Source organism: Gorilla gorilla, chromosome X, assembly GCF_029281585.2.
Source record: "Gorilla gorilla gorilla isolate KB3781 chromosome X, NHGRI_mGorGor1-v2.1_pri, whole genome shotgun sequence".
Lineage (NCBI taxonomy): Eukaryota > Metazoa > Chordata > Mammalia > Primates > Hominidae > Gorilla > Gorilla gorilla.
The window spans coordinates 90438637-90464176 of record NC_073247.2 but is presented as its reverse complement, the minus strand read 5'-3'; the positions used below and the strand labels follow the sequence as shown (position 1 = coordinate 90464176).

Genomic DNA, 25540 nt, shown 5'->3' with positions numbered 1-25540 from the left:
AAAGTTTGACCTCAGAGATCACTGAGTCCAATCTGCTTATTCTGCTAACAGGGGAACTCAGGCACAAAGAAAGGAAGGGACTTGCCCAAGCTTACACAGTGAGTAGGAGAACTGAGTACAAAGCCAGATTTGAGCTTCCAGCCCAAAGCTCTTTGTTACAGCACAGAGTTTGCACTCAGATCCTTCCCTGGGAGCATGTTCTGCTTAAAGGAAAGGTGGGGAGGCAGTAAGGGAAGGAAGAGTGGAGAGAAAAGAGAAAGCAAGAAGGGGGAGGGTGTGTGTGTGGGAGTGGGGGTGAGAGAAAGAGAGAGAGAGAGAGAGAGAGAGAGAGAGAGTCTTGCCTAAAGCAAGAGAAAGCACAAGAAAGGTGATGCTGAGGCCATTACATGATCAGCACTGCTGACCAGAGGTTGCCTAGGCTTGGGCCTTCATTAGTCTTCTGGAATCCCTGTGGCTTGAACCAGAGCATAAACACCCCAAAATGTATTAACTAAGCACAAATTTTGGACAACAGCACTTCAGGCCCTCATAACCCATTTAAAAACAAACATTAGAAATGCGATATTTAAGAATCAACTTTTTTGTACTTCCTTACATGCATTGATAAATTTAGTATTGGTTTTCATTTTATGTATTTATTGAGAATGGAGCATCTTCATCTTATGAATGCTTACAACCATTAAAGTTAAACCCAGTCCTGCTGTGGAGCATGGAATTTTGTTTCATGTATGTGTTTGCTCTATTTTTGCCTATAGCACTTATTATCATCTGTTCTTATTACATTTTTTATTTCAATCTGAGAGAAGATACTGCTTATTTACTGACCAGATTAGAAAAAAATAATCATGGTAGACACCTTAGTTCATTCTCCTAATAAAACTGTTGATCTAGTCCTCCTGTTGCCAGCATCTTCACCTTCTACAAAATAGGTGGTCTTTTTCTTCATTCCACCTAATGGAGAGGATAATTTGAAAGGCCACAGAAAGTTATTTGCTTCTTTGAAGCATTTTTCAACAGTATAGATCTCATGAATCAGATCCCCCATGCAAATGATGCCTTATTTACCAAGAGATCAAGCAGTCAAAGTGTTATCTGTCAAAGCAATTTGCTTCTCATTGATTTTGCCATAAGCACGCTTGTAGATTAGTTCATTTACTGACTTCAGATTTGGGTACTCCCATGCAATATATGGTTCTACAATCCTCAGCATGTTAATTGAAGCCTTGTTGAGCTTCACAAAGGTTCCGTTGAAGATGTGTCGAAGGCAAAGAAGCTGCAACACCTTTCAGACCTTTGGCCTCATACCATTAATACATCTGATCCTGATGACAAATGCCAATTTGGGTTCTGCAGGTACATAAAATTTGCCAGTTTTTCTTGCCATCCTAGCCATTTGAATTTCGGTTCTGTACACCTCCGTATATTCCTTGTGATAGTGCTTCACTGTTTCATAGATAAGCTTCCTCCTTGTTTTTCAAAGCATCTTTGTGTAAACTTCTTTCTCAGGTGATTGATCTTCAGCTTTGCGAAATTACTTTACTTTTACTTAAGGGTTTCTGGCACAACAGAAACCTTCTTCTTCTCTTTGACACCCTCCATGGTTCCAGCCAGAAAACACTGTTATTACTTTTTAACTTGTTTATTTGTTTGTTAGTGGCTTTGCTTGCTCTGACTCGAGAGCTTAAGTTTTAAAATGACAAGGATTTTTTTTTCTGTTATTGTCACCATTGCACCCCCAGTGCCTAGAAGAATGTCTGACACATGGTTGGCATTCAAGAAATTTGTTGAATAAGTAAATGAATGAATTCTGGATCCCTAGGAATTCTCCCAGCCAATTTGTTTCTCAGGAACTTCAAACTGCCTTGAACTGGGTCTAGTCAAGAAGTTCCAGGTTCCCAATTGGGGAAAGCGACCCATAGTTTTGGCTTTGCTACCACCGTGAGGAGGAAAAGCGACAATGTGAGGAGGAGACAACTTACCTTGGAACATTAATATAAGGCATGAGGCCTCTTTGTGACTACCTTTCTATCTATAAGGTCTGAGCTGCTGCATGATAAACAGGAAGGAAAGCTGGCTGCTAGGGCCACACAAGGCATGCCAACTTGAGAACCTGTTTGACTTCCTTCACTGCCACATTTTAGGCCTCACACTAGACCTGCTCCTCTGACGTCCTGAACTCAGTATCTCTCTGGATATTTGGTAAAGAAGAGCTTCATTCCCAGGCCCTCAGAGAGGGAAGGAAGCAAAACAGCAGGCAGTACATGGTTCTTTTTTTTTTTGGCTTTACTCAGAATATAGCTTTTATTTTAGGCTTAATTACAGTACACTATAGTATAAATTAAGTACAAGGATAAAGCTGTACTTTTCCAGATCTGTTTGGCCTTACGTTTTAAATTAGGCTACACAATGCATAGATTGCACTGGGTTTTATTGAAGCAATGGATTGCCCGCTAAAACTCGAAGAGAACCAGGGCTTCCACAATTTAATATTAATTTTTGAAATTTGCATACATTTAAGGCTTTTACCGGCCTTGAAATTTCAGCTGTGCTTTGCTCTTACTGAAATTCCTACTGCATGCTACTTGTCTGTTGCTTGCTATCCTAGTGACCAGTAATATTGCACCTTTGTCACCCAACCAGTTTTCAAGGTCACTTTCTCTATGTTGGAAAAAAGCATTTTATAAACTGTGGGGAGAGTTGGGTCCTGCTTCTGCCACTAAACTTGTTTTCACTTTAGTAGAGTTACCCAACAACTCTGCGTGATTTAAAAAGAGTTGAATTGGAAGTATTCTTCTTAGATCTCTTTAGGAATCCTGAAATCCTGTGGCTGTGCATAAGTGTACTTTAACATTTTTTTTTGATTCCTTGTATCCTTTCTTTTTTTCAGTTTTCAAATTTTTTTTAATTTAATTTTATTATTATTATAATTCAAGTTTTAGGGTATATGTGCACAATGTGCAGGTTTGTTACATGTGCCATGCTGGTGTGCTGCACCCATTAACTCATCATTTAGCATTAGGTATATCTCCAAAAGCTATCCCTTCCCCCTCCCCCCACCCCACACCAGTCCCTGGAGTGTGATGTTCCCCTTCCTGTGTCCATGTGTTCTCATTGTTCAATTCCCACCTATGAGTGAGAATATGTGGTGTTTGGTTTTTTGTCCTTGAGATAGTTTGCTGAGAATGATGGTTTCCAGTTTCATCCATGTCCCTACAAAGGACATAAACTCATTATTTTTTATGGCTGCATAGTATTCCATGGTGTATATGTGCCACATTTTCTTAATCCAGTCTATCATTGTTGGACATTTGGGTTGGTTCCAAGTCTTTGCTATTGTGAATAGTGCCACAATAAACATATGTGTGCATGTGTCTTTATAGCAGCATGACTTATAATCCTTTGGGTATATACCCAGTAATGGGATGGCTGGGTCAAATGGTATTTCTAGTTCTAGATCCCCGAGAAATTGCCACACTGACATCCACAATGGTTGAACTAGTTTACAGTCCCACCAACAGTGTGAAGTGTTCCTATTTCTCCACATCCTCTCCAGCACCTGTTGTTTCCTGACTTTTTAATGATCGCCATTCTAACTGGTGTGAGATGGTTTCTCATTGTGGTTTTGATTTGCATTTCTCTGATGGCCAGTGATGATGAGCATTTTTTCATGTGTTTTTTGGCTGCATAAATGTCTTCTTTTGAGAAGGAATCCAACTTACAAGGGATGTGAAGGACCTCTTCAAGGAGAACTACAAACCACTGCTCAATGAAATAAAAGACTATACAAACAAATGGAAGAACATTCCATGCTCATGTGTAGGAAGAATCAATATCGTGAAAATGGCCACACTGCCCAAGGTAATTTATAGATTCAATGCCATCCCCATCAAGCTACCAATGACTTTCTTCACAGAATTGGAAAAAAATACTTTAAAGTTCACATGGAACCAAAAAAGAGCCCTCGTCGCCAAGTCAATCCTAAGCCAAAAGAACAAAGCTGGAGTCATCACGCTACCTGACTTCAAACTATACTACAAGGCTACAGTAACCAAAACAGTATGGTACTGGTACCAAAACAGAGATATAGATCAATGGAACACAACAGAGCCCTCAGAAATAATGCCCCATATCTACAACCATCTGATCTTTGACAAACCTGACAAAAACAGGCAATGGGGAAAGTATTCCCTATTTAATAAATGGTGCTGGGAAAACTGGCTAGCCATATGTAGAAAGCTGAAACTGGATCCCTTCCTTACACCTTACACAAAAATTAATTCAAGATGGATTAAAGACTTACATGTTAGACCTAAAACCATAAAAACCCTAGAAGAAAACCTAGGCAATACCATTCAGGACATAGGCATGGGCAAGGACTTCATGTCTAAAACACCAAAAGCAATGGCAACAAAAGTCAAAATTGACAAATGGGATCTAATTAAACTAAAGAGCTTCTGCACAGCAAAAGAAACTACCATCAGAGTGAACAGGCAACCTACAAAATGGGAGAAAATTTTCAGAACCTACTCATCTGACAAAGGGCTAATACCCAGAATCTACAACGAACTCAAACAAATTTACAAGAAAAAAACAAACCACCCCATCAAAAAGTGGGCGAAAGATATGGGCAGTACGTGGTTCTTAAAAATCTGCATACAGTGGAGATTTTGACTTAGTAGCCTGCGCTCTTTTGCTTCCTTGTTCATAAAATATAAACAATCTACTTCTTATTTTACCTAATTTCACCAAATCCACCAGAATCAGGAGACATTTGAGGGAATAATCCATGACTATATGAAATGAGAATACAGGCTCCCAGTCACTTCAGGTGGTTTTGGAAAAGAGGGCTGTCTAGAAACAGGTGGTATATGGTTTGGAATCAACAGAACACAAAGTGAGCTCAAGGGAGCAGGACAAGAAAGTCTGCAGTGCAGAAGCTCCACCGCAAGGCAAGGGAGGCTGAGGCTTAACAGATGATTTACCATTTACCAGGACAATCGTCTCTTCCCATCCTGACCCTCCTTCAGGCATTTGAATTAACTGGACTCCTTTTCTAAGATGCGAACACCAAAAGGTTAAAAACAGTCAAGGAGAGAAAAATGGGGGATCAATCATTCACACCTTAATGTAAATCTGTTCAGCCTGTCACTGTCTTGATAGAGCTTTATGTGTTGTCTTTTTGTTCAGGAAGAAACGATATTTCTGGAGAGGGTGGGAAGAGCTGTTGGAGAACACAAAGACCACATGTAAAACAGGGAGAAAGTATGAAGTTTGGGAAACCATATTAAATATAAGGTACAGGGATTGGGGGTGAAGACAAAAGGTAGAATAGGGCAGATAGGGATGTGAAACCTACAGCTTCTGTCCCTATGTTTCTGGGGACCTGACCTAGGGCATCATTAATGGCAAACTTCCTCTAGTTTTAAATGTAGCCTAGGGCTGATCATGCTAGTCATGATCAAAAAATGCAGAGTTTGCTGTCATCTCATGGGGAGCTAACACAGCATATGGTGCTTGAGATGCTGACATTGCCTTCCCTGAGAGTTAGAGGCATGAGCATGATGACCAGAAATTCCCTGTTTTGCTACCTCAGGACCATCACCTGTTCTAGGTATTAATCTGTCAGCCACTTAGCTCTGCATTCATCTTATTGTTGTCAAGATGATCTGTTTGCCCTATCTTTTCCCAGGCTTCCCAGTTGTTGTCCTAGAATATTTTGTCAAATCCTAGAAATTAAAATCTGAAGTCAGCTTGGCTAGCAACCCCAAATAAATCAAACCCAAGTTAGAAAAATCAGGAAAAGAGGTCATTAGTCTTTCATCTTGATCCCTGAAAAGTTACCCAGGAATTTGCCATTTGCCATTTCTGCATTAGTCTTCAGATAGCCTCAGAAATGAGTTATTGAAATTAATTTGAGAGCAAATATAGTCTAATAATTCCTTTGTGAAAAGATGGAGGGAAGATAAAGGAGAGATGCCTTTGGGTGGCCACAAATAAAGAAAGTTGAATAATTGATCAAACTATGACTGCTAGATAATTCAAATATATTTTATTACATTTAATAAACATTTAAAATCCAAGTTGCAATTACAGCTGCAAAATTGCTTTTCCTTTCGACATAACATAGTCACTTTTATATTTAGTTATACTTTACATTTTCTTGGTTACATTGTTAATGTGACAAGTTTTATTATTAGCAATTTATATTAACTATAAAAATGGAAATTTGAAAAGTGAAATATAAAAAAATTAAAACAACATGGAAATTACACAAGAAACATTTAATAATATATTTTATTTCAACTTAGTTAATATCCCATTAAATGGTTTGGTGTCATAATCATAAAATTTTATAATGTTAAGCAAGGGCACAAACAAATGTTCACATATATTTTATACTTAACAAGAAATGGAAAAACATGAATACTGAAAGAAACAAAAGATTATTCATGCTTTTATTACTGATTTGATCTTACCATATAATCTAACAACTGAACTTATCTTAACCTAATTTTATTTAACTGAATCTAATGCCTTATATATTCCATCTATAGCCTCTTTTCATAAGACTACATAATGCATAATTACTTTTAGGACTTTCATTGGGAAAAAGTAATGCCAGTTTTAAGAATTTATTTTTACTATTGTTTTAGCATTTTTTCACTTCGTTCCTAACCCAGACACAGATTTTACAGTTTTTAAAGTTACATTATGCTAACAGATTTTTACTAAAAGTCTCAGTATTTTTAAGTCTGCATATCATCAGAAAGAAAAACAAGTTAATGAGTTTTAAAAATTTGCTTATTGTTTTAGAAGTTTTACTTTTTTGTTATTGTTCTGTGCTTTATAATTGTTTAACCACTTTCTGGCACAAGTTCAGCAACTTGCAGGATACATTTTTCCTGGAAGTTTTGTTTTAAAATTCTTAGCATTTTTAAATTGCCATGTTATCCAAATATTTTAAAAATTGATTAATGCACATTTTAAAATATTTTTGTTGTTTTTCAGGGTTTAACATTTAATTTTGGTTTTTGTTGTTGCTGCTGCTGTGTATGTGTGTATACGAGGGTTTATTTCCACTGCTCCTGACTTGAGCACAAATGTAGCATCTTTCAGGCTCAGAAGTTATATTTACAAGTTCTAATATTCTTAAATATCCACTTTAGTTTAAAAACTAGTAAGAGTTTTAAAGATTTTTGCTGTTTAAGTAAATTATAAAAAAATTTTCTCTTTTTTTTTTGTAGATTTTAAAATACTGTTTTTAATTCCTTTTAAACTGGGTGCCATTTTAGCAGCTTCTTAGTTGCAATTTGATCCAAAGCATTATATGAATGTTATAGTGTTTTGTAAGTTTCGCAGATGCTCAGAAAATGCAAGTTGTAAATTTTGTTTGTGCTTGTTTTGTTTGTTTCATCGCAGTTTGATTTTTGACCTTTTTTTCCCACAATTTGTTCCTAACCAGGAGACGAATTTAGCCACTTGGTAGCTGCGTTGTGCTTCAAAATTTTATGCAAATGACATAGTATTTTTACATTTACAGAACCTCAACAAATAGTAATGAAAGTGTTAGAAATTATTGTTGAGGTTTTTTTATTTTTATTTTTCTTGGGGTTCTGTAGTTTTTTTGTTTTGTTTTGGTTTAGTTTATGTGTTTTTTTTTTTTTTTTGCTTCCAATCCAGGGGCACAAATTCAGCAGCTCCTGGCTATATTAGGCTCCAAAATTCGATAAGAAAGAATAAGTATTTTCAGGTTATATATCTCTACTCCTCCCTCCAAAAAGGATTAATTCAGGTTTTAATAAATGTTTTTGCTTTATAGTTTGACTTTTTTGTATTACTTTATTTTTTTTTTCAATTTGCTCCTGACCTGGGCACAAATGCAGCCCGTTTCTGGCTGTGCTGTGCTCCAAAGTATAACAGGGAGGATAAATATTTTATAGAACCTAGTTTCCCAAAATGAATATAACGTGACGTTTTAAGAAAAAATATGTTGGTGTTGCTCAAGTTTTTTTATTGACACTTTCCTGTTTTAAGTAATTTTCCAGCTTTTACCTGCCAGACACGTATTTAGCAGCTTTCTGGCTTTGAAGTTTGACATGAAAATTTTAATTTGGTGTAAAAACAACGAAGTTTTTAAAACTCACACTGCTGGTGATTATAATTGTGTAAATCCGTTAATTTTCTCTTTCTTCCCACCCACGTACATGCCAACGCAATTTGTTTTCTGTTTTCAAAATGCACATAACATATTTTACCAATGTTAAAAATTTGACACATTTCTTATTAATAATGTTAGGCTAAAAATATTCTTGTGCTAAAATAAACTCAATGACAATTCAAAAAAATAAAATAAAACTAGCATATATCAGTAGTAACACAATTTTTTTAAAATCCCTGAATTTGTTCTATATTTATAGGCCCAACCTAATTACCAAATATCATTGGAATAGAAATACCTTTTTGAAAGTTTCAAAGTCATCTCTATATTATCAAATGCCACTGGCCACCTGGATAACGCGATACAATGAAATTCCAACCAAGCAGAAGAGTTTGGCAATCCATCTTGGTTGTTGTAATTAGATTTGACCTATAATTACTGAACAAAACAGCAATAAAAAGTCTACAGTATACCTTCAAACAAATGTATCTGACTGGATTTGGTGCATTATTCTCAGTATCATTAGCTTCAAATCTTTAGTTTATAGCATAGGAAAAATTATAGGAGAAACCATATCTGGACCTGAACACATTTCTCACACCTAAAAGGTGGATTCTAGCATTAATTCACCACCATTATTTGTTGTTTGATCACTCACTTCCTCGTGAATAGCTGGAAGGGAAGGCTTTGTGGTCAAAGGTGTTTCAGTCTTAAACAGGGACTCCATTCTGATGTGGGCATTGATGTAGAAGGACTTCTGAAAGGACTCAAGGGTGAAGTAATAGATGAAAGGGTCAAAACAACAGTTCAGAGTTGCAAGGCACAAGGTGATTGGGTACATGATCTTTGCAAATCTTTCCAAAAAGCAATTAGTAATAGCTTGGGAGCGCACCAGGGCATACAGGAAGAGGACAGAGTTGTAGGGTACAAAGCATACCACAAAGACTGCCATATGTACTGTGATCATTTTCAGTACTTTTTTCTTATTGGTCCCAATTTGAGACAGAGTAGCAGGCTTGCGAAGAGTTCTTAGCACCACAGAAGAGCAAGAGACATTCAATATTAGAGGAATGATAAACCCAACAACTTCAATAAATATTGTGATCTTGGATAAATAAGTCTTCCAGACACGTTTGGAGAAGCCTTCAAAGCAGGTGGTGGTTGCATTGTTGACATTAGTGGTGGAAAACAAAGAGGCTGAAATACCGCCACTGAGGACTAGGATCCAGACACCAGCACACACAATGGCAGAATTCCTCCTAGTCCTAATAGTACGAGATCGAAAAGGATAGACAATGGCCAGGAACCGATCCACACTAATACAGGTGAGAAAGAGCATGCTCCCATAGATGTTGGTAAGGAATGCAGTTCCAGAGATCTTGCAGAGGGTGTCACCAAAAGGCCAGTGGCGGTTGAAGTTGTAAAATATTTTAAAAGGTAGTGTACAGACAAAAAGCAAATCAGAGACAGCTAGATTGGTGATAAAAATAGCAGTCTCACTTCTCATTTTCATGCGGAAGCAGAAGACAAACAGAGAGACACTGTTGGTTATCAGACCCAAGATGAATACAACACTGTAGACAGCACCATTGAGATTATACTTGAAGGAATCATCAACAATGCAAGTATTATTGGCAGTAGCATTGCCCAACCTGGGTCTGAGGCTTGAATTTGAATCTTGGAATTGGAAGTCAATGAATCTTCTGTCACCCATGGACTTTTTTTTCAGGAGGCCTGCTGGCTGCAGGGGTTCACCACTCTGACACTAGGGACCGGTAGGAAATATTTTCCTCCTATGAGAGACAAGATGGAACAAATAATCAAATTTGCCTTCCATCCATGATTTCTGTGTAATAAGATATTCTGTCCACCCAGATTGGAAGAAAACATGCACATACCATTCGGTTTGACAAGTATTTTTTGAACATCTATTATATATTTAAAGGTACTACAAGAGTATGTTGCAGGAGCAGGAAAGCTCACACTCAATACAATAAGTGCAATACTATAGCATTGCAATGGATGTGACTAAGGTGTAGGTCACTCAAGAGTCCAAAAATATAAAATGATAGTTAAAACAGCATTTATGGGACTGCAAAACCTCTAACATTAAAGTCAGGCTTTATTCACTATGATCGGCTTGAACTTATCTTCTACAATAAGTACTGCCAGTATAATTATTTTATTTGGAAAATGCTTTTATAATGGAAGCCTTTTCCCTTCTGCCCAGAGTCCCTCCAGTCTGCCCACTAGTGATCCTTTTACACAGCATGATTCTAGCTCATTTGCTATATATTATTTTGTGAGTCTCAAGTTGATACATTTCAAATAGATCTCCCCAGTTTTCCATTCAGATTTTTTATGATTTCAATAATTTTATTTTTTATTTGCATTATGTTTAACTGATAAATCATAATTGAACTACATTTATGTAAGTACGAGGCGATGTTTTAATATATGTATACTACATGAGGTGATTATGTCAAGCTAATTAACATAGCCATCCCCTCACTTCAGTTTTATGTTTCCAGGAACATATATATTATACCCACAGCAAGCAGCCTGCAAATGCCTGGCACTTCTGCTCTGCTGCTCTGAGTAATCAAACTCTGTGGGAGAGAAAGGACAGACAAGAAAACATTACATTCTCAATCCTGAAGAGAGGGCATGGGAAAACTGCCATTCATAGCTCCCATTGCTTGAACACACAACCACCTTTGCCGTCTAGAAGTGAGGGTGTGGTGCTGGGACTTAACACAGCATTAGAAGCAAGGAGTTCTATTTCTGACTCAGACACTGGTTCACTCTGTAACTTGGCTATACTCTCTCTCTTCCTTGTATAAACTTTACCTCTAAGCCTCACAGCTAAAGCTAGGAAGATTCAATAGGGCTTGTGAATTGCTTTATGAGCTTGCTAGTATTCGGCCCTACCTAACTACAGAGAAACATTATGTAAGTTTGTTTCCTCCTCCCTTCCTGAAACAACTGTAACTTTATATTTCTGTCTTTTTTGGTATACTGAAGTTCACATTAGGAACACATCCTTCTAGTGTCATGTATACCTTGTGCCTCAGAAAGCTCCCCTTGAGTTTCAGCCTTAACTAGACAATTTACTCAAACAGGACAATCCAGGAGAGTGCCCTCAAGGTAATATTTCCCATACAGGTATGATTAAAAAACCAGAAAGACATTTGGCTCTTGAGATGATTCTGAAGAAGAATCAATATTAGCCTCTTTTCTTACTGGCTTCCTTTCTTTTGACTAAAAGAAACAGTGTTTCTACCTATTAGATCTTCCTAAATAGCCAACATATTGAGCACTAAATAGAGGCAAAGGACCAACGCTTGAGCTTCAGATGAGATGAAGAAGGAAAAATATATGCTGATGCAGTTAATTACATTTTCCACTGCAAGAAGCATTAAACTACTGTCTTCTGCAAACCTCTGCTCCCAATTATTCTGACAATTAATCACCTAAGGGTGTCAGAGAGTGTTGGGTAGCTGCATTTTTATTGACAATGGACAGGAAGCAGGTCCCGTGGAGGTTGACCAAAAATAAATCTGACCCTCAACTTTTAACTTCAATCTACACCTGGAGCTAATTCAGAGTGGCCACAATTGTTTCCTCTTTTTTAAAAAATTTCTAATGATAGTAAAATACAGGTATACCATATTTGGGGTCCTTAAGGCTCCTGGAAGAAGTAAAGTTAGCCTTTTGGCCCTATAAGGATAAATAACCAAATCACTTCACTTCGTGAAGTGCTAAACTTTCAGATCATACATTGAAAACAAAGCTCCAACTTCTGGCATAAATATGCCCGGTACCCTAGAAAAGCTGACTTGCTTTTTGCTCCCTACAGAGGACAGTCCAGAGCTCAGGAAGACAAGGCCTTGAAGGCAGAATATACTAAAACTATTTTTGCTTTGCTCCATTTTTAATAAGCACAGACCAGGTCAGAGTGCTTCTGATCCCCAGAGCATTTCCTTGTTCTACTCTGGTCAAAGTTTATGAAAGTTGACACAATAGTTTTCAGAGGAAGATGAAATCTATTGTGTTCTTATGTATAGATACTTAGCAGTGAAGCAGATTTAAAAATACACAAATGTTGTGAAAAATACAGCTCAAAACAATTCTGCTGGAGTGATAGGGAATGTGTTCAGACTGTTGCTTCTCAAATTAGTGGTTTCTAACAGATAAGACTCCTTAAGGAAATTTTCTAGGTCAAGTCACAGGCATAGGTCACAATCATACAGGTTTTATATCAGTGTTCCTATACATTGGTTGATGCTTCATAATAGTTTTTGAAACAAAACCTAGCTTTATGGCATTCCATATGGAGGGAACCATAGATAAATGTTTCACTCAAGAATGGAGCTAGGAAATTGATCTATATCAACCTCTTTTATTTTTGATGCAAGAAATATCCTTTTAAAAGTGGCTTATCTACACCTAATCTGTTTTTCACTAAGATTATTAAGGCTGCTTTGTCTCTCCATTTTATTTGAGGAAAACAGGAAACTGATATGGGCCTCAATTTGATAAAATCCTGTTCTCAGTGATTAACTTGATTTTTTTTTCTTTTCATCAAAAAAGAAAAAAAATACTTCAGTCTCTTATTAACACTTCACTTGATAACACAGTCCAATCTTTGGGAAATAATGTGGTCTGGTGCTCAACATGATGGGGCCAAAGATTGCATCAGCCCTACTAAAGTAGAATTTTCCCTAGTACTTAGTTACAGAGTAAGAAAACTACAGGTAAATCGCTCAACCTAATATTATAAAATTGTCTTGAGTCTTGAGACTCAATATCTCATCTCAGCAGAAGCCCCAGATCTTTGGGGACAATTTTTGGGTGTTCCCAAAATAACTCATTTCCAATTTCTGTAAGGGTCATATATACCAGCCAGGATTTTGACATTATTCCATATATTTGAACAGGCAAATCAGTTATCAATTTGGACACCAATTCATGTGATATACTTAGACACTGAAACTGATAATAGCAATAAAAAGAGTCTCCCATATCTAAAGGTAAATCCCAGTGGCAGAGAGGGGTTGAGCTAAAGAATCAATATTCATCTTCATCAGAATTGCCTGGATTATAACAAATTACAATTCCTCCATCCATTCTAGATCTTCGGATGATACAATCTTTAAAAAGTTGGAACTATTTGTTACAACAAAAGTTGGAGAACTAAATTAGGAATTTGCAGTTTCTCTACACATTTTCAGGTTATTATTATTATTTCAGTAATTTTCAGGAGGGTAGGACTCACCACATTAGTTCGAACCAAATCCTGGCACCAATTTTATCTAAGACTGGAATAACCAATGAGCTTCCTGGAGGCACTGTAGTTAGAGATTTCCTCCAATGGGTGCTGTGAAATAGAAATAGTCATAATAGTGTGCCATGAAGAGAGCTGATAGCTTTTCAATAAAATGTATATTTTCAATAAAATGATCTTATAGAAGATCATAAGATAGAAAAAGTATTATATGATATAAACCAGAGTAAATGAGACCCAATAAATTTTAAAATGGTATTTACATGCATTGGATTTCATTATTACAGAATTGCAGATAACAATGTATTTTCCAACCTGTCACTGCTGTGCTATATTTTTTTAGTAGTATTGACTAAACACTAATGCATAAAATCCATATGTGGTAACCTATAATAATTTAAAGATAATGAGTGACAAAAGACATAAAAATATTTCCTCCACTTCCATAAGGTAATGTATTACATTAAAAATACCAAAACAAAGGAGAATTTTGTTTTGGCATGAACTTACATTGGGTCTTTTTTTTTTCTTTTTTTCTTTTCTTGGCAACAACTGTTACCATTGGGCAGGGTCCTTAATAAGGGAAGAGGGAAGAGGGAAGAGGAAAGATGACTGGAACAACAGGTGGAGACTCCACTGTCTTGTTTTTTACCTACACCCCACACAATTTCTCTCTCCACTGAACTACAGTGATATGATCAAGGCTTCAATTCAAACACTGACTGACAATCACTGCACCTTTACCAGGATGTCCTAGGCCTACCCAATATAGCATGTCTGTAACATCTCCAATTCAAACTCTGCACAAAATATTTGTATAGAACCAGAAATACTCTGCGATGGAATTCTTAGAAGTAGCGACCGCATTTAGAATTTACCCATTACAGTGCTTCCATCTGTAAAGTAGAATCATCCCCTAGCTCCAAACGTACACTATTGTTACATCTCATCCTTTTCTAAACAGAGGTAGCCTAAAACAAAGCAAACTTCTAAATAGTATTACGACTCTCCTGAAATGATTTTTCTATAATCTAAAAAAACAAAATAAATACAATGATTAGATAATTTAAGATACATTGAGATCACCTTAATATTAAGGAGAGTTGATTTTCACACTCCTCCAGAAATCTGTCTTCCTGGAATGAAATGAATATTTTATTCCATTTTATTGGTTTATCGTAAAGGAAAACAGAAGCATTAACATTATTTTATGCCTTTCACAGTTGATAACGATTATACAGAAAACCTTTTATTCAAAATCCAAGCAAATTAGGAAGTTCAAATACCCAGAAGTTTTTATAACTGATATTAATTAAATATAGACACATCCAGCCCCATCACGAGCTCTGTGAGAGCAAGTCACAGTCCATTTCTGAGTCTCAGTTTCTCTTCTCCTTTAATCTTCAGTCTTGACTGACAGAAAAGCAACCTTCAATGAGTGCCATGCTGGTGGCCTTACTGGCTGTTCTTTTCCATCATTTATTTTCACCTGCTTACATTGGCCACTGTAAAACATTTTTTATTTCCTCAAAGTCTGCAAGCAAGGAGGGTCATTAATTTTTATTAGACTTAATGAAATGATTGCTAGATTTATTTGAATATTAGAAATAAATAGTATTAATTAATACCGGAAGCTAAGAATCACAGAGAAAGATGCCACTAATATCCTAAAGTCTTCCAAATTCCCTTATTTTCCTCATCCTCTGTCCTTGTGCTCATTTCAGCAGGCATATCGCCTCTAATTGTTTAGGTCTCAGCCCTCAACCCTTCCCACCTGTTTCCTGGTCACTTCACCCCTCAGAATATGAGGTTATCGGCATATTTCAGGACATAACCATGTAGAATCATTAGATCATTTACCCGTTACATTGTTCTGATAACTGATTATTTATCCGCTTAAAGTAAAGGTGGATTCCCAGTGGTAGGTAAGCTTTTATTGGGCTCCCAATTTTCAGTACCAATATTCGCAAACACATTACAGGTTTTGTTCTTCCACCAACAAGAAGGCCAACGGCAGACTATATATGATGACCATATACACAGACAAAAGGTAGCTACACAATTAGGCGCTGAACAAACCAAAGCAAGGGCAACAATTCTCACTGCATTTTCCCAAAAGGCAATTGAATAGATCAAGCTTTAGCTAAGCTTGGCCTGAATGTTTCTGTGAGGCATCTTCCTGGTTCTCCCTTTAACTTGCAGAGAGCACACATTCTGAAAGACTGGCCTGATTGTTCCAATAAGGCTTTCATTCCCATCTCTGATTGGCAGGAGAGACTTTAGAATGTAGATGCCATCAAGTTTATCAGATGAACTCATCCTTCTTGGCAAGAGTGCAACTTTTCATCTGTGACAAGGCAAAAGGTTTTATAATCTATGTTGATGGGATATGATGTTGGGAATTTTGTTCTGAAAAATAAACGTGTTGCAAAGCCATTGGGTAATCTGGATCTCAGGTTATTATTGTTGTCTTCATGTTAGTCAAGATAAAGAAAGATGGTATAATTTTGTAAGGTAGCAAAGTGAATAACCCCACCAAGCTCTGAAATATTCTAACCTTCGAATTTGTCTGGTCTTTTCCACACTGAAATAATGATAAATTACATTGCTGAATTTCCTTTTAAAAGGTAACTGAAATACAGTATTTAGCAACTCAATAAGACCTTTTTACTGAAAATATTTAAAATTTACAAGAAGAGAGTTTAAAGATAACACATTGATGCATTTGTATGGCAAACAGCAATTAATTTCACATATAATTGCAAATTCAGTTTATGACAGAGTTTTTCATTCAAACATGATTCTTCCTTTATGGGCAAGTTCATGAATTATTCAATATAGCAAATGTCACATTCTCCATAAATCAATTAAGCATCAAAGACATGTCATGTATAGTTTTACTAGAAGAAACCTCATCATAATACAAGCCACGTTAGCTCACAATAAACTGTAAACCAAAGAAATACAAAGCTAGTCGACATACTTTCTAAATTGTTCTACACTGTGATTTTAAATTAGCTCTTTAGAACAACTGTGTTTACATGAAACAGCAGCCTGAAAATCCTGTATCTCTTCCACGGAAACAATACTATTGCCAAAACAATGGAAATTCTCGTTTTTTACCATTCATCACGAAGATCCTTGTTCAGTACTTCAGAGTTGAAGTCTAACTTCTTTCCTTACACTCTCAAAGCATCAGTGTTTCCACTGTAGTTTGTTATGCTATCCCCCACCCCCAAACGCCAAAATCAAATCTTTTTAAAAGAGAAACTTACCCCAAGAAAGAGTGTGCTAGATGAGAGAATGTGCTGATGCCTGTAGATAATTAGCTAATAAACATGTAAATGGGCAACTCGCCCTTTGGAAGTGCATATTTTTATCCATTTTTTTTTTTTTTTTTTTTTTTTTTACAGGGAAAGGTTAGCCCAGCCTAAAGTAGCAGACTCTGGGCTGCCGCAGCTTTTTACTGCAAACCGCTCATTCTGTAAATGTGAGCTTATTTACATTTATCTCTTTCCCTTTGTTAACGACTCCCTCTCTTGAATGCTGTAGCCCGCATGCCTTTAGCAAACAGGACACAAAAAGGCCTGAAGTCCGAGCTGGAGCCGACGGCCAGGGGAACTCTTGGGGGTCTCAATAGGAAATGTTTTTCATTGGCTAAGGAGGCATTATTAGGAGTCTAGATCCCGCCCAATTCCCTGTGCTCCATCGTTCCCTTAGTCACCAGTCACTGGACTGAATAAGTTTTTCCTTAAAGAGCATTGCCCAGGAAAAGCAGTTTCACAGTCAAGAATTAATGGCTTAAGTGCCACTTGACAATATAAAAAGTGTCTTTCCTGACCAATTAATCCACAGAGAAAGCCTGTGTGCCTGTCTTTGCCGCAGGACTGCAGAGGAGGAGACAACATTTCAAACAAGGAGGAGTGTTTCAATTATGCATACCATGTTCGCTCCTACTTGTTGAAAATAATTAAAACAATATTGATAATAATAAGTAGGCGGCAAGGAAAAGGCAAAAATGAAAGGTACCATAAAAATATTCCTATCACACTGTGCAAAATTCAATCTCCCACCATCACAAAAATATAAAGTAAAATTTAATACTACACTCACTTAAGCCAGATAAGTGCCCTCAGATAGAGATGTACTAGGGTCCCAGAGCTCTAACACCCACCTTCCAAGGACTAGGGAGTGTTCTGTAGCAAAAGGAGGGTCTACACTTCTCAAGTAACTGCCTCGCAGTAAGTCTAATTACCATGAAAATTTCAGAGATTTGCTAAAATACAAAATAAATAGCACAGATGCAATCTATTTATAATAGAGAGTTATCTGCAACTGTATACCTCCGCCAACCTCCCCCATGGCAAGATTTTCTTTTCTAATTTTCTACAGGTTTACTGCCTTGGTCACTCACAATTCTTTTTTTTTTTTTCCTCCCTATATTTTCCTCTTTACCTCCCTCTCCTTGATCTGATTTTGTGGCAGAAACCCCCTCATCCATCTGTAACTTCATTGTTGGCCCTTCCCCTCTGCCAGCCCACCCCTGCAAGCCTTCTCTACTCTATCTCCACCCACTGCAAAAGCCACCAACAGCAGCCCCTCCCCCTCCTCTGGAATGAAATTCTCTGACCAGGGATAAGGTGCTTTCTTTCTCTTGGCAGAGCAGAGCCCCTGGAGTCTTGGAGGATCCTCTATTTGCTTCAAAACTTCAGTTTGTGTAATTAAGCTGCCTCCCAAGTAGGGCATGTTTCAAGCTTGTTTATTCTCCCTATTTCTTCAGCTCTATTGTGGCTCTTCTCACTATCAGTGGAGGCCAGTAAACAAGTTAGTGTGAAGCTGACACTAGCCTTATTACTTGTAACTGGCTCTAAAAAAACACTTTCTCTGTTGCTTCCTCTTCTCCATCCCACCCCCAATCTCTGTTCTTTTTATTCCCCTCTCTGCTTATCTCAAATATGTCTATTTCTGTCAGTTGCTGACATTGTCTGTGTCTTTATGAATGGTCTTTTACCAACTCTCATCCTAGACCAGTACTCGGTGCATTTGTCAGTCCACAGGCAAAAGATACAGTCTCTACCCTGCAGTATGCCAGAGTCTAGGTAGGGACACAAAGACACATGAAAAAAGTGGGATACCAAAGGTAAATTTTGAAAAAAAAATACCAAGGCAGTTATATGGAGATTGAGTTCTGTAATAGATCAGAGGATGGAGATGAAGTCCCATGGATAGGGCCAGGAGGGTTTCTTAGAAGAAGTGGGATTTGTGCCACATTTTGGTGGATGATTCAGTATTAAATAAACCAAGAATGGAAGGGATATATTTCTAGGTGGGCAGAGCAAAGTGATCAAATGCAGAAGATGTAAAGTGAGAGTAGGTGAGAGGGAGACCAGTTTGTAAAGGGAAAATAAGGGTAAGGAGAAAAGCTTTTGAGAGGAGTACTTTATTGTAGCAACTCAATGCACTATAGTGATTGAAGGGTTAACCTATAGTCGTGATCACTGTCTGTCTATATGATCAGCTCACTACCTTTCTCCTCTTCAAATTAATACCCATAAGTTTTCCAATTCTTCTGTCTTCATTTCTCCCTCAAGGACACAAGTACTTTGCTGATTAATCTCACCGATGTAGCAGATCTTTTACAATGTCACTGGGTCACGTGCTCTTTTAGCATCAGTCTTCCTCCCTTCTGAGTTTCAGCCTCATTGATCCTCTTCCAGCCCCTAGAATGAGATAGGATCCCTCATGCCATGGATATTTCTAAGTGCTATTTCCTCTGCCTGGAACACTCTCCTCCCTCTCTAATCTTCCTTTCACCAGTTTAACCCTTATTCTCCCTTCAAATCCTATCCCAATAATCACGCCTTCAGGGAATCCTTCCTTAATCCCTCATTTAGGTCATATCCACATACTATATGTCCTATAGCATCATGGACCTTTCATGTATTGCATTTTTTACTGGTATAATTTTACATACTGTTGTGTAATTTGTTTGTGTGACAATTTTATTAACATTGATTTCTCCCAACTGTAAACTCCAAGAGGATAGGATTAATATCTGCTTAATCCAAAATGGACAGTGGTGTTTGCAAAAAATTATTCTCCCTGACCTTCTGTTTTACCCAACCAAAGCAACAACTAGACTTTTTTTACTTATCAGCTGAAAACATGTATCATTTTGCCTATTTTTGCACAAATTTACACCAAGATATTATTTTAGGCCAAACAATACACACAGATAAAGAAAAAAAATCCCATTAACAAGAAAGTACTAAGGCTTATCCACTACCATCCCCTTTTTCCTTTAACTCACTTATTGCTGCAAACCTTATAGTTTTGCTTGCTCTAACATTTGTAAGGTGGAAGGGGGAAAACAAAAGTCTTCCCAGGGTTTTCTCCAATCAGCCAGTTTATATCTGTAAAACTTAATTCAAAATGTTCTTTAAAAAAAAGACACTTGTTGAGTTTTTGATGTCTATGCTACTGGGGGAGGAAATGAATATGCCCTTAAAAAGTGCATTCAGAACTATCTGGGGGAATATGCATTTCATTTTTTTATCTGTTTGAAAAGAAAGTAACTGAAATATGACTAACTTCCAACTGGAAATTTACACATTTGATTAAGAACAACCAGATGCTTGGGACCTTCACACTTCAAACCCAAATTAATTTTTCTTTCTGCCAACAATATCAAAGGACTGGGTGAAATCACCCATAGTGCAAGTAGTTCAGCACTATGCCAGGTTCCCTAGAAACAGTATAAATGTAACCAAAGGATTTTAACCATGCCTGTATCATTCCAGCTAACAGTTTTGGTAACTCTGATAGTCTTTAAGTGAACACAGTACCTGGACCATGTTCTAGGGAAAGGGAGCCAGTTAATTACTAACTTTGCATTAATTAGTGGATGTCTTTTTTTTTCTGAGACAGGGTCTCATTCTGTTGCCCAGGCTGGAGTGCAGTGGTGCAATATCTGCTCACTGCAACCTCTAATTAGCAGATATATTGAAGTCTTCCAGGAAACAAAGAAAGGCAAAATCCTGGATCCGGCAGCCATTTCTTTTTTATACAATCTTCTTTTTTGCTTCAGTGGAAAAAAGGATCACAAGGCCAGGTTCCCCATCAGCTCATTTAGGACACTAAGTCTCTGAAAGGGCGTAAAATTTATTTTCAAGCAAATTCCCTACAAGATTTTTAGCTCATCCTTAACACTGGATTACCTTTACTTCCTAGTGTTTTCTCAAACAACTGAGCTTTCCTGCTCATTCACTGAACCAGCTTAGGAAACAAGTTTCCATTGCTAGAAGTGGAGTTGGTAGTTACAGAAAATGAACACTTTAACCTAAGAACTTTGGGAAAAGCCCAGGAACTTTGCATGTTTGATATAGGTTAGAAAAATTTCAAGGTAACGATAAAAATAATGACTGTAGAAAACATTTTGTCAGCATTATTACATGTCAGGTAATATTCTAAGTCCTTTACATATATTTATTTACGTAATTTGCACAACTCCATGATGTAGTCACTGTTATTCCTATTTTATACTTGAGAAAAATTAGGCACAGAAAGTTTAAGTAAATTGCTCAAACTCACACAGCTAATAATTCCTCCATTAATTCTGATAATTTCTAGGCTAATAGTTATAATCATGCCTTCATTTGGTAGTACACTCAGAACTCTGTCCAAATCATCTTGTTCATGAGCAAATATAAGGATTCTATCTTTTGTGATGCAAACTCCTCACTAGAAGTCGACCAACCTTGCTAACAAAATGTGTAGCTTTTGAACTGTTCAAAGGTTTGAAAATCTGTTAATATGAGACCTAAAATTACAATCTGCATGGGAGGAAAGTGACTTACCTAAGACAACAAAGCTAATAAATACTACAATCACATCAAAATGCAAGTGTTTTGTAATTATGTGTATGTAAATATGAAGTCAATTTTGATAAGTTAAGCTACATATTCAAAACCCAAGAGCAACCACTATAAAATTTCAAAAATATAGTTTAAAATTATTAAAGTAATGAAAAAGTTGCACAGAAAATAGCCACTCAAGACAATGAGACAAATACAGGACAAGAGTAGTCATTACACATATAGAAACAAAAAAGGACAATTGCATGAAAACATAAAGCCATGTCAATTATAACATTACATATTATTGATTACATAATTGAATCAAAAGACAGATTGTAAGACTGAATTATAAACAAGGTTGAAATATATGCTATTTGTAAGACAAATTTAGATTCAAATACACAAATGCATTGAAAGTAGAAGGATGGAAAAAGATATTCCTTAAAACAATGGCCAAAAAAAAGGAGCTGGAGAGGCTATGTTAACATTGACAAAAATAGATTTTAAAATAAATAAGCACCTATTACTGAGATTTTAAAATAAATAATCACATATTACTGTGGTATATTTTATAATGATAAAATGATTAATCAATCAGTAAGATTTTATGATTGTAAATATATATGCACCCATACACAGAGGCACTAAATACATGAAGCAATAACTTATATAATGGGAAGAAGAAATAGACAATCTCATAATAATAGTTGGAGACTGCAATATCCCAATTTCAATAATGGAAAGACCAACTATACAGAAGATCAAGAAGAATACAGAATAATTGAACAACACTATACCCCAACTAGACCTAACAGAGCTTTATAGAACATTTCACTGAACAACAATAAAATATGTTGTACATTCTTTTCCAGTGCCAATGGAATACATGGCAAGTGGACCATATAGTAGGCCATAAAGAAGCCTCAATAGATTTAATAAGATTAAAAATAATACGAAGTATGTTGAAGATCCACAATGGTTTTAAATTATAAATCATCAACAGAAAGAAATTTGGGATTTTTTTAACATGTGGAAATTAAACAATACACTCTTAAATACCAGTGGGTCAAATAAGATATTATAAGAGAAAATAAGATGAACAAACATGAAAATACAGCTTACCAAAACTTATGAAGTTCAGGAAACTTATAGTTGAAATAAACTTATGGTTGAAGGAAACTTACGGTTGAAGATACCTATATTAAAAATGAATACAGGCCAGGCACAGTGGCTCACGCCTGTAATCTCAGCACTTTGGGAGGCCGAGGCAGGCGGATCATGAGGTCAGGAGATTGAGACCACCCTGGCTAACACGGTGAAACCCCATCTCTACTAAAAATACAAAAAATTAGCCAGGCGTGGTGGTGGGCGCCTGTAGTCCCAGCTACTCGGGAGGCTAAGGCAGGAGAATGGTGTGAACCCAGGAGGTGGAGCTTGCAGTGAGCCGAGATTGAGCCACTGCACTCCAGCCTGGGTGACAGAGCGAGACTCTGTCTCAAAAAAAAAAAGAATACAAACATTGATTCTTTGACTAAATCAACAAAATTGACAAATCTTTGGCTAGACTGACCAAGAAGATAGAAAACTCAAGTTACTAAAACCAAGAATGAAAGAGTAAACATTATTACTGACCTTATAGAAATAAGAAATTATCATAAGGAAGCATTATGAACAATTGTATTCCAACATATTAGATTACATAGACTAAATGGATAAATTTCTAGAAATGCACAAATTACTCAAACTGACTTGAGATAAATGGAAATATAAATGGACATATAACAAGCAAAGAGACTAAGTTAGGAATAAAAAAAAATCATGCAAAGAAAATTCCAGGAGGAATTGGCTTCACTGGTGGATGTTCCAATCCTTCACAAACAAAACTTCTCCACAAACATTTCTTAAAAATAGAAGAGGAGAGGCCAGGTGCGGTGGCTCACACCTGTAATCCCAGCACTTTGGGAGGCTGAGGCAGGCCGATCATGAGATCAGGAGATGAAGACCATCCTGGCCAACATGGTGAAACCTCATCTCTACTAAAAATACAAAAATTAGCTGGGCATCGTGGCATGTGCCTGTAGTCCCAGCTACTCGGGAAGCTGAGGTAGAAGAATCTCTTGAACCCGGGAGGCGGAGGTTGCAGTGAGCCGAGCTGGTGCCACTACACTCCTGCCTGGAGACAGAGTGAGACTCTGTCAAAAAAAAAAAAAAAGGGAGAAGAGAAGAGAGAACACATCCCATTTCACTTTATAAGGCAAACACTATTGATATATTTTGGATCTGTATCCCCACCAAATCTCATATTGAAATGCAATCCCCAGTCACCCCAGCCTGTTTGAGGTGATTGGATCATGGGGGTGGGTTTCCCATGAATGGTTTAGCACCATCCTATTGGTGCTGTCCTCACAATAGTGAGTCCTCCTGAGATCTGGTTGTTTAAAGGTGTGTGGCACCTATTTCTGCCCATGGTTCCTCTCTTGCCATGTAACATGCCTGCTCCTGGCTTAGCTTTTGCTATGAATAAAAGCTCCCGAGGTTTCCCTGGAAGCTGAGAAGATGTCAGAACCATTCTTCCTGTACAGCCTTAATTTCATTAGCCAATTAAACCTCTTTTCTGTATGAATTACACAGTCTCAGGTATTTTTTTTATAGCAATGCAAGGACAGTCTAATACAGAAAATTGGTACTAGGAGTGGGGTATTGCTACTACAAATACTCCTGAAAATATGGCAGTGACTTTGGAACTGGGTAATGGGCAGAGATTGGAAGTGTTGGAAGGCTCAGAGGGCAGGAAGATGAGAGAACACTTGGAACTTCCTGGAGATTGGTTAAATGGTTGTGACCAAAATTCAGATAGTCATATGGAAGGTGAAGTCCAGGCTGTTGAGGAGGTCTCAAATGGAAATAAAGAACTGTTTGGCAACTGAAGCAAAGGTTACTCTTGTTATGCTTTAATGAAGAACTTGGCTGCATTGAGTCATACTCTAGGGATCTATGGAAGTTTCAGCTTAAGAGTGATGACTTTGAGTATCTGGTGGAAGAAATTTCTCAGCAGTAAAGCATTCAAGAGGTGGCCTCGCTGCTTCTGATTGCCTATACTCAGAAGCAGGAACAAAGAAATGGTCAAGTTGGAACTTAGATTTAAAAGAGAAGATTGTAAAAGTTTGGAAAATTTACAGCCTAGCCATGTGGCAAAAAAAAAAGAGCAAATTTTCAAGGGAAGAATCTAAGTAGGCTGTGGAGCAACCACTTGTTAGAGAGATTTACATGACCAAAAAAGAACCAGGTGCTGATAGCTTAGACAATGGGAAAAAAGCTTAGAAGGCATTTCAGGGATCTTTGTGGCAGCCCCTCCCATGATAGGCTCAGAGGCCTAGGAGCGGGTCCAGGCCCAGGACTCCACTGCTCTGTACAGCCTTGGAACACTACTCCTTGCATCCAGGTCACTCTGGCTCCACCCTTACCTCAAATAGCCCCAGATATAGCTCCAGCCGCTGCTTCAGAAGGTGCAAGTTACAAGCCTTGGCAGCTTCCATGTAGTGTTAAGCCTATAGATGTGCAGAGTATAAGAGTGAAGGAGACTTGGTAGCCTCCATCTAGATTTCAGAGGATGTATGAGAAACCCTGGGTGCCCAAGCAAAAGCCTGCTGCAGGGGCAGAGACCTCACATAGAACCTCTACTAGGGCAACATCAAGGTAAAATGTGAGACTGGAGGCCCCACACAGAGTTTCTACTGGGGCACTGCCTAGTGGAGTTGTGGGAAGGAGACCACCATTCTTCAGACCACAGAATGGTAGAGGTATCATCAGCTTGCACCCTGCACCTCAAAAAATTACAGGCACTCCACTTCAACCCATAATGTCAGCAATGGGAGCTGTACCTGCAAGGCCATGGGGCAGCGCTGCTTAAGGCCTTGTGAGTCCACCCCTTGCACCAGTGTGCCCTGGATGTGGAACATGAAATCAATAAAAACTATTTTGGAGATTTAAGATTTAATGACTGTCCTGCTGGGTTTTGAACTTGCATGGAACTTGTAGCCCCTTTCTTTTGGCTGATTTCTCTCTTTTGGAACAGGAATGTTTACCCAAAGCCTGTATCTCCATTGTGACTTGGGCAAAAATAACTTGTTTTGATTTTACAGGTGCATAGATGGAAGGAACTCATTTCCACATGGCACTTAGGAATTGGGACTTGGGACTCTGAGTTACTGTCAGAATAAGTTAAGACTTTAGGGGACT

General features: G+C 37.5%; 1 protein-coding gene and 1 pseudogene across 1 annotated transcript; both read right to left on the bottom strand.

Moving 5' to 3' along the window:
- Positions 1 to 857: 857 nt before the first annotated feature.
- LOC109024668 (large ribosomal subunit protein uL30-like) lies at positions 858 to 8479 on the bottom strand (annotated as a pseudogene).
- On the bottom strand, positions 6035 to 17080 carry LPAR4 (lysophosphatidic acid receptor 4). The gene is made up of 5 exons (XM_019019041.4): positions 16721 to 17080; positions 14532 to 14581; positions 13956 to 14018; positions 13437 to 13538; positions 6035 to 9951 (listed from the first exon to the last, which is right to left on the bottom strand). The coding sequence occupies exon 5, from the start codon at positions 9870 to 9872 to the stop codon at positions 8760 to 8762; it is 1113 nt and encodes a 370-aa protein (XP_018874586.1). The 5' UTR covers positions 9873 to 9951; positions 13437 to 13538; positions 13956 to 14018; positions 14532 to 14581; positions 16721 to 17080; the 3' UTR covers positions 6035 to 8759.
- Positions 17081 to 25540: the final 8460 nt, after the last annotated feature.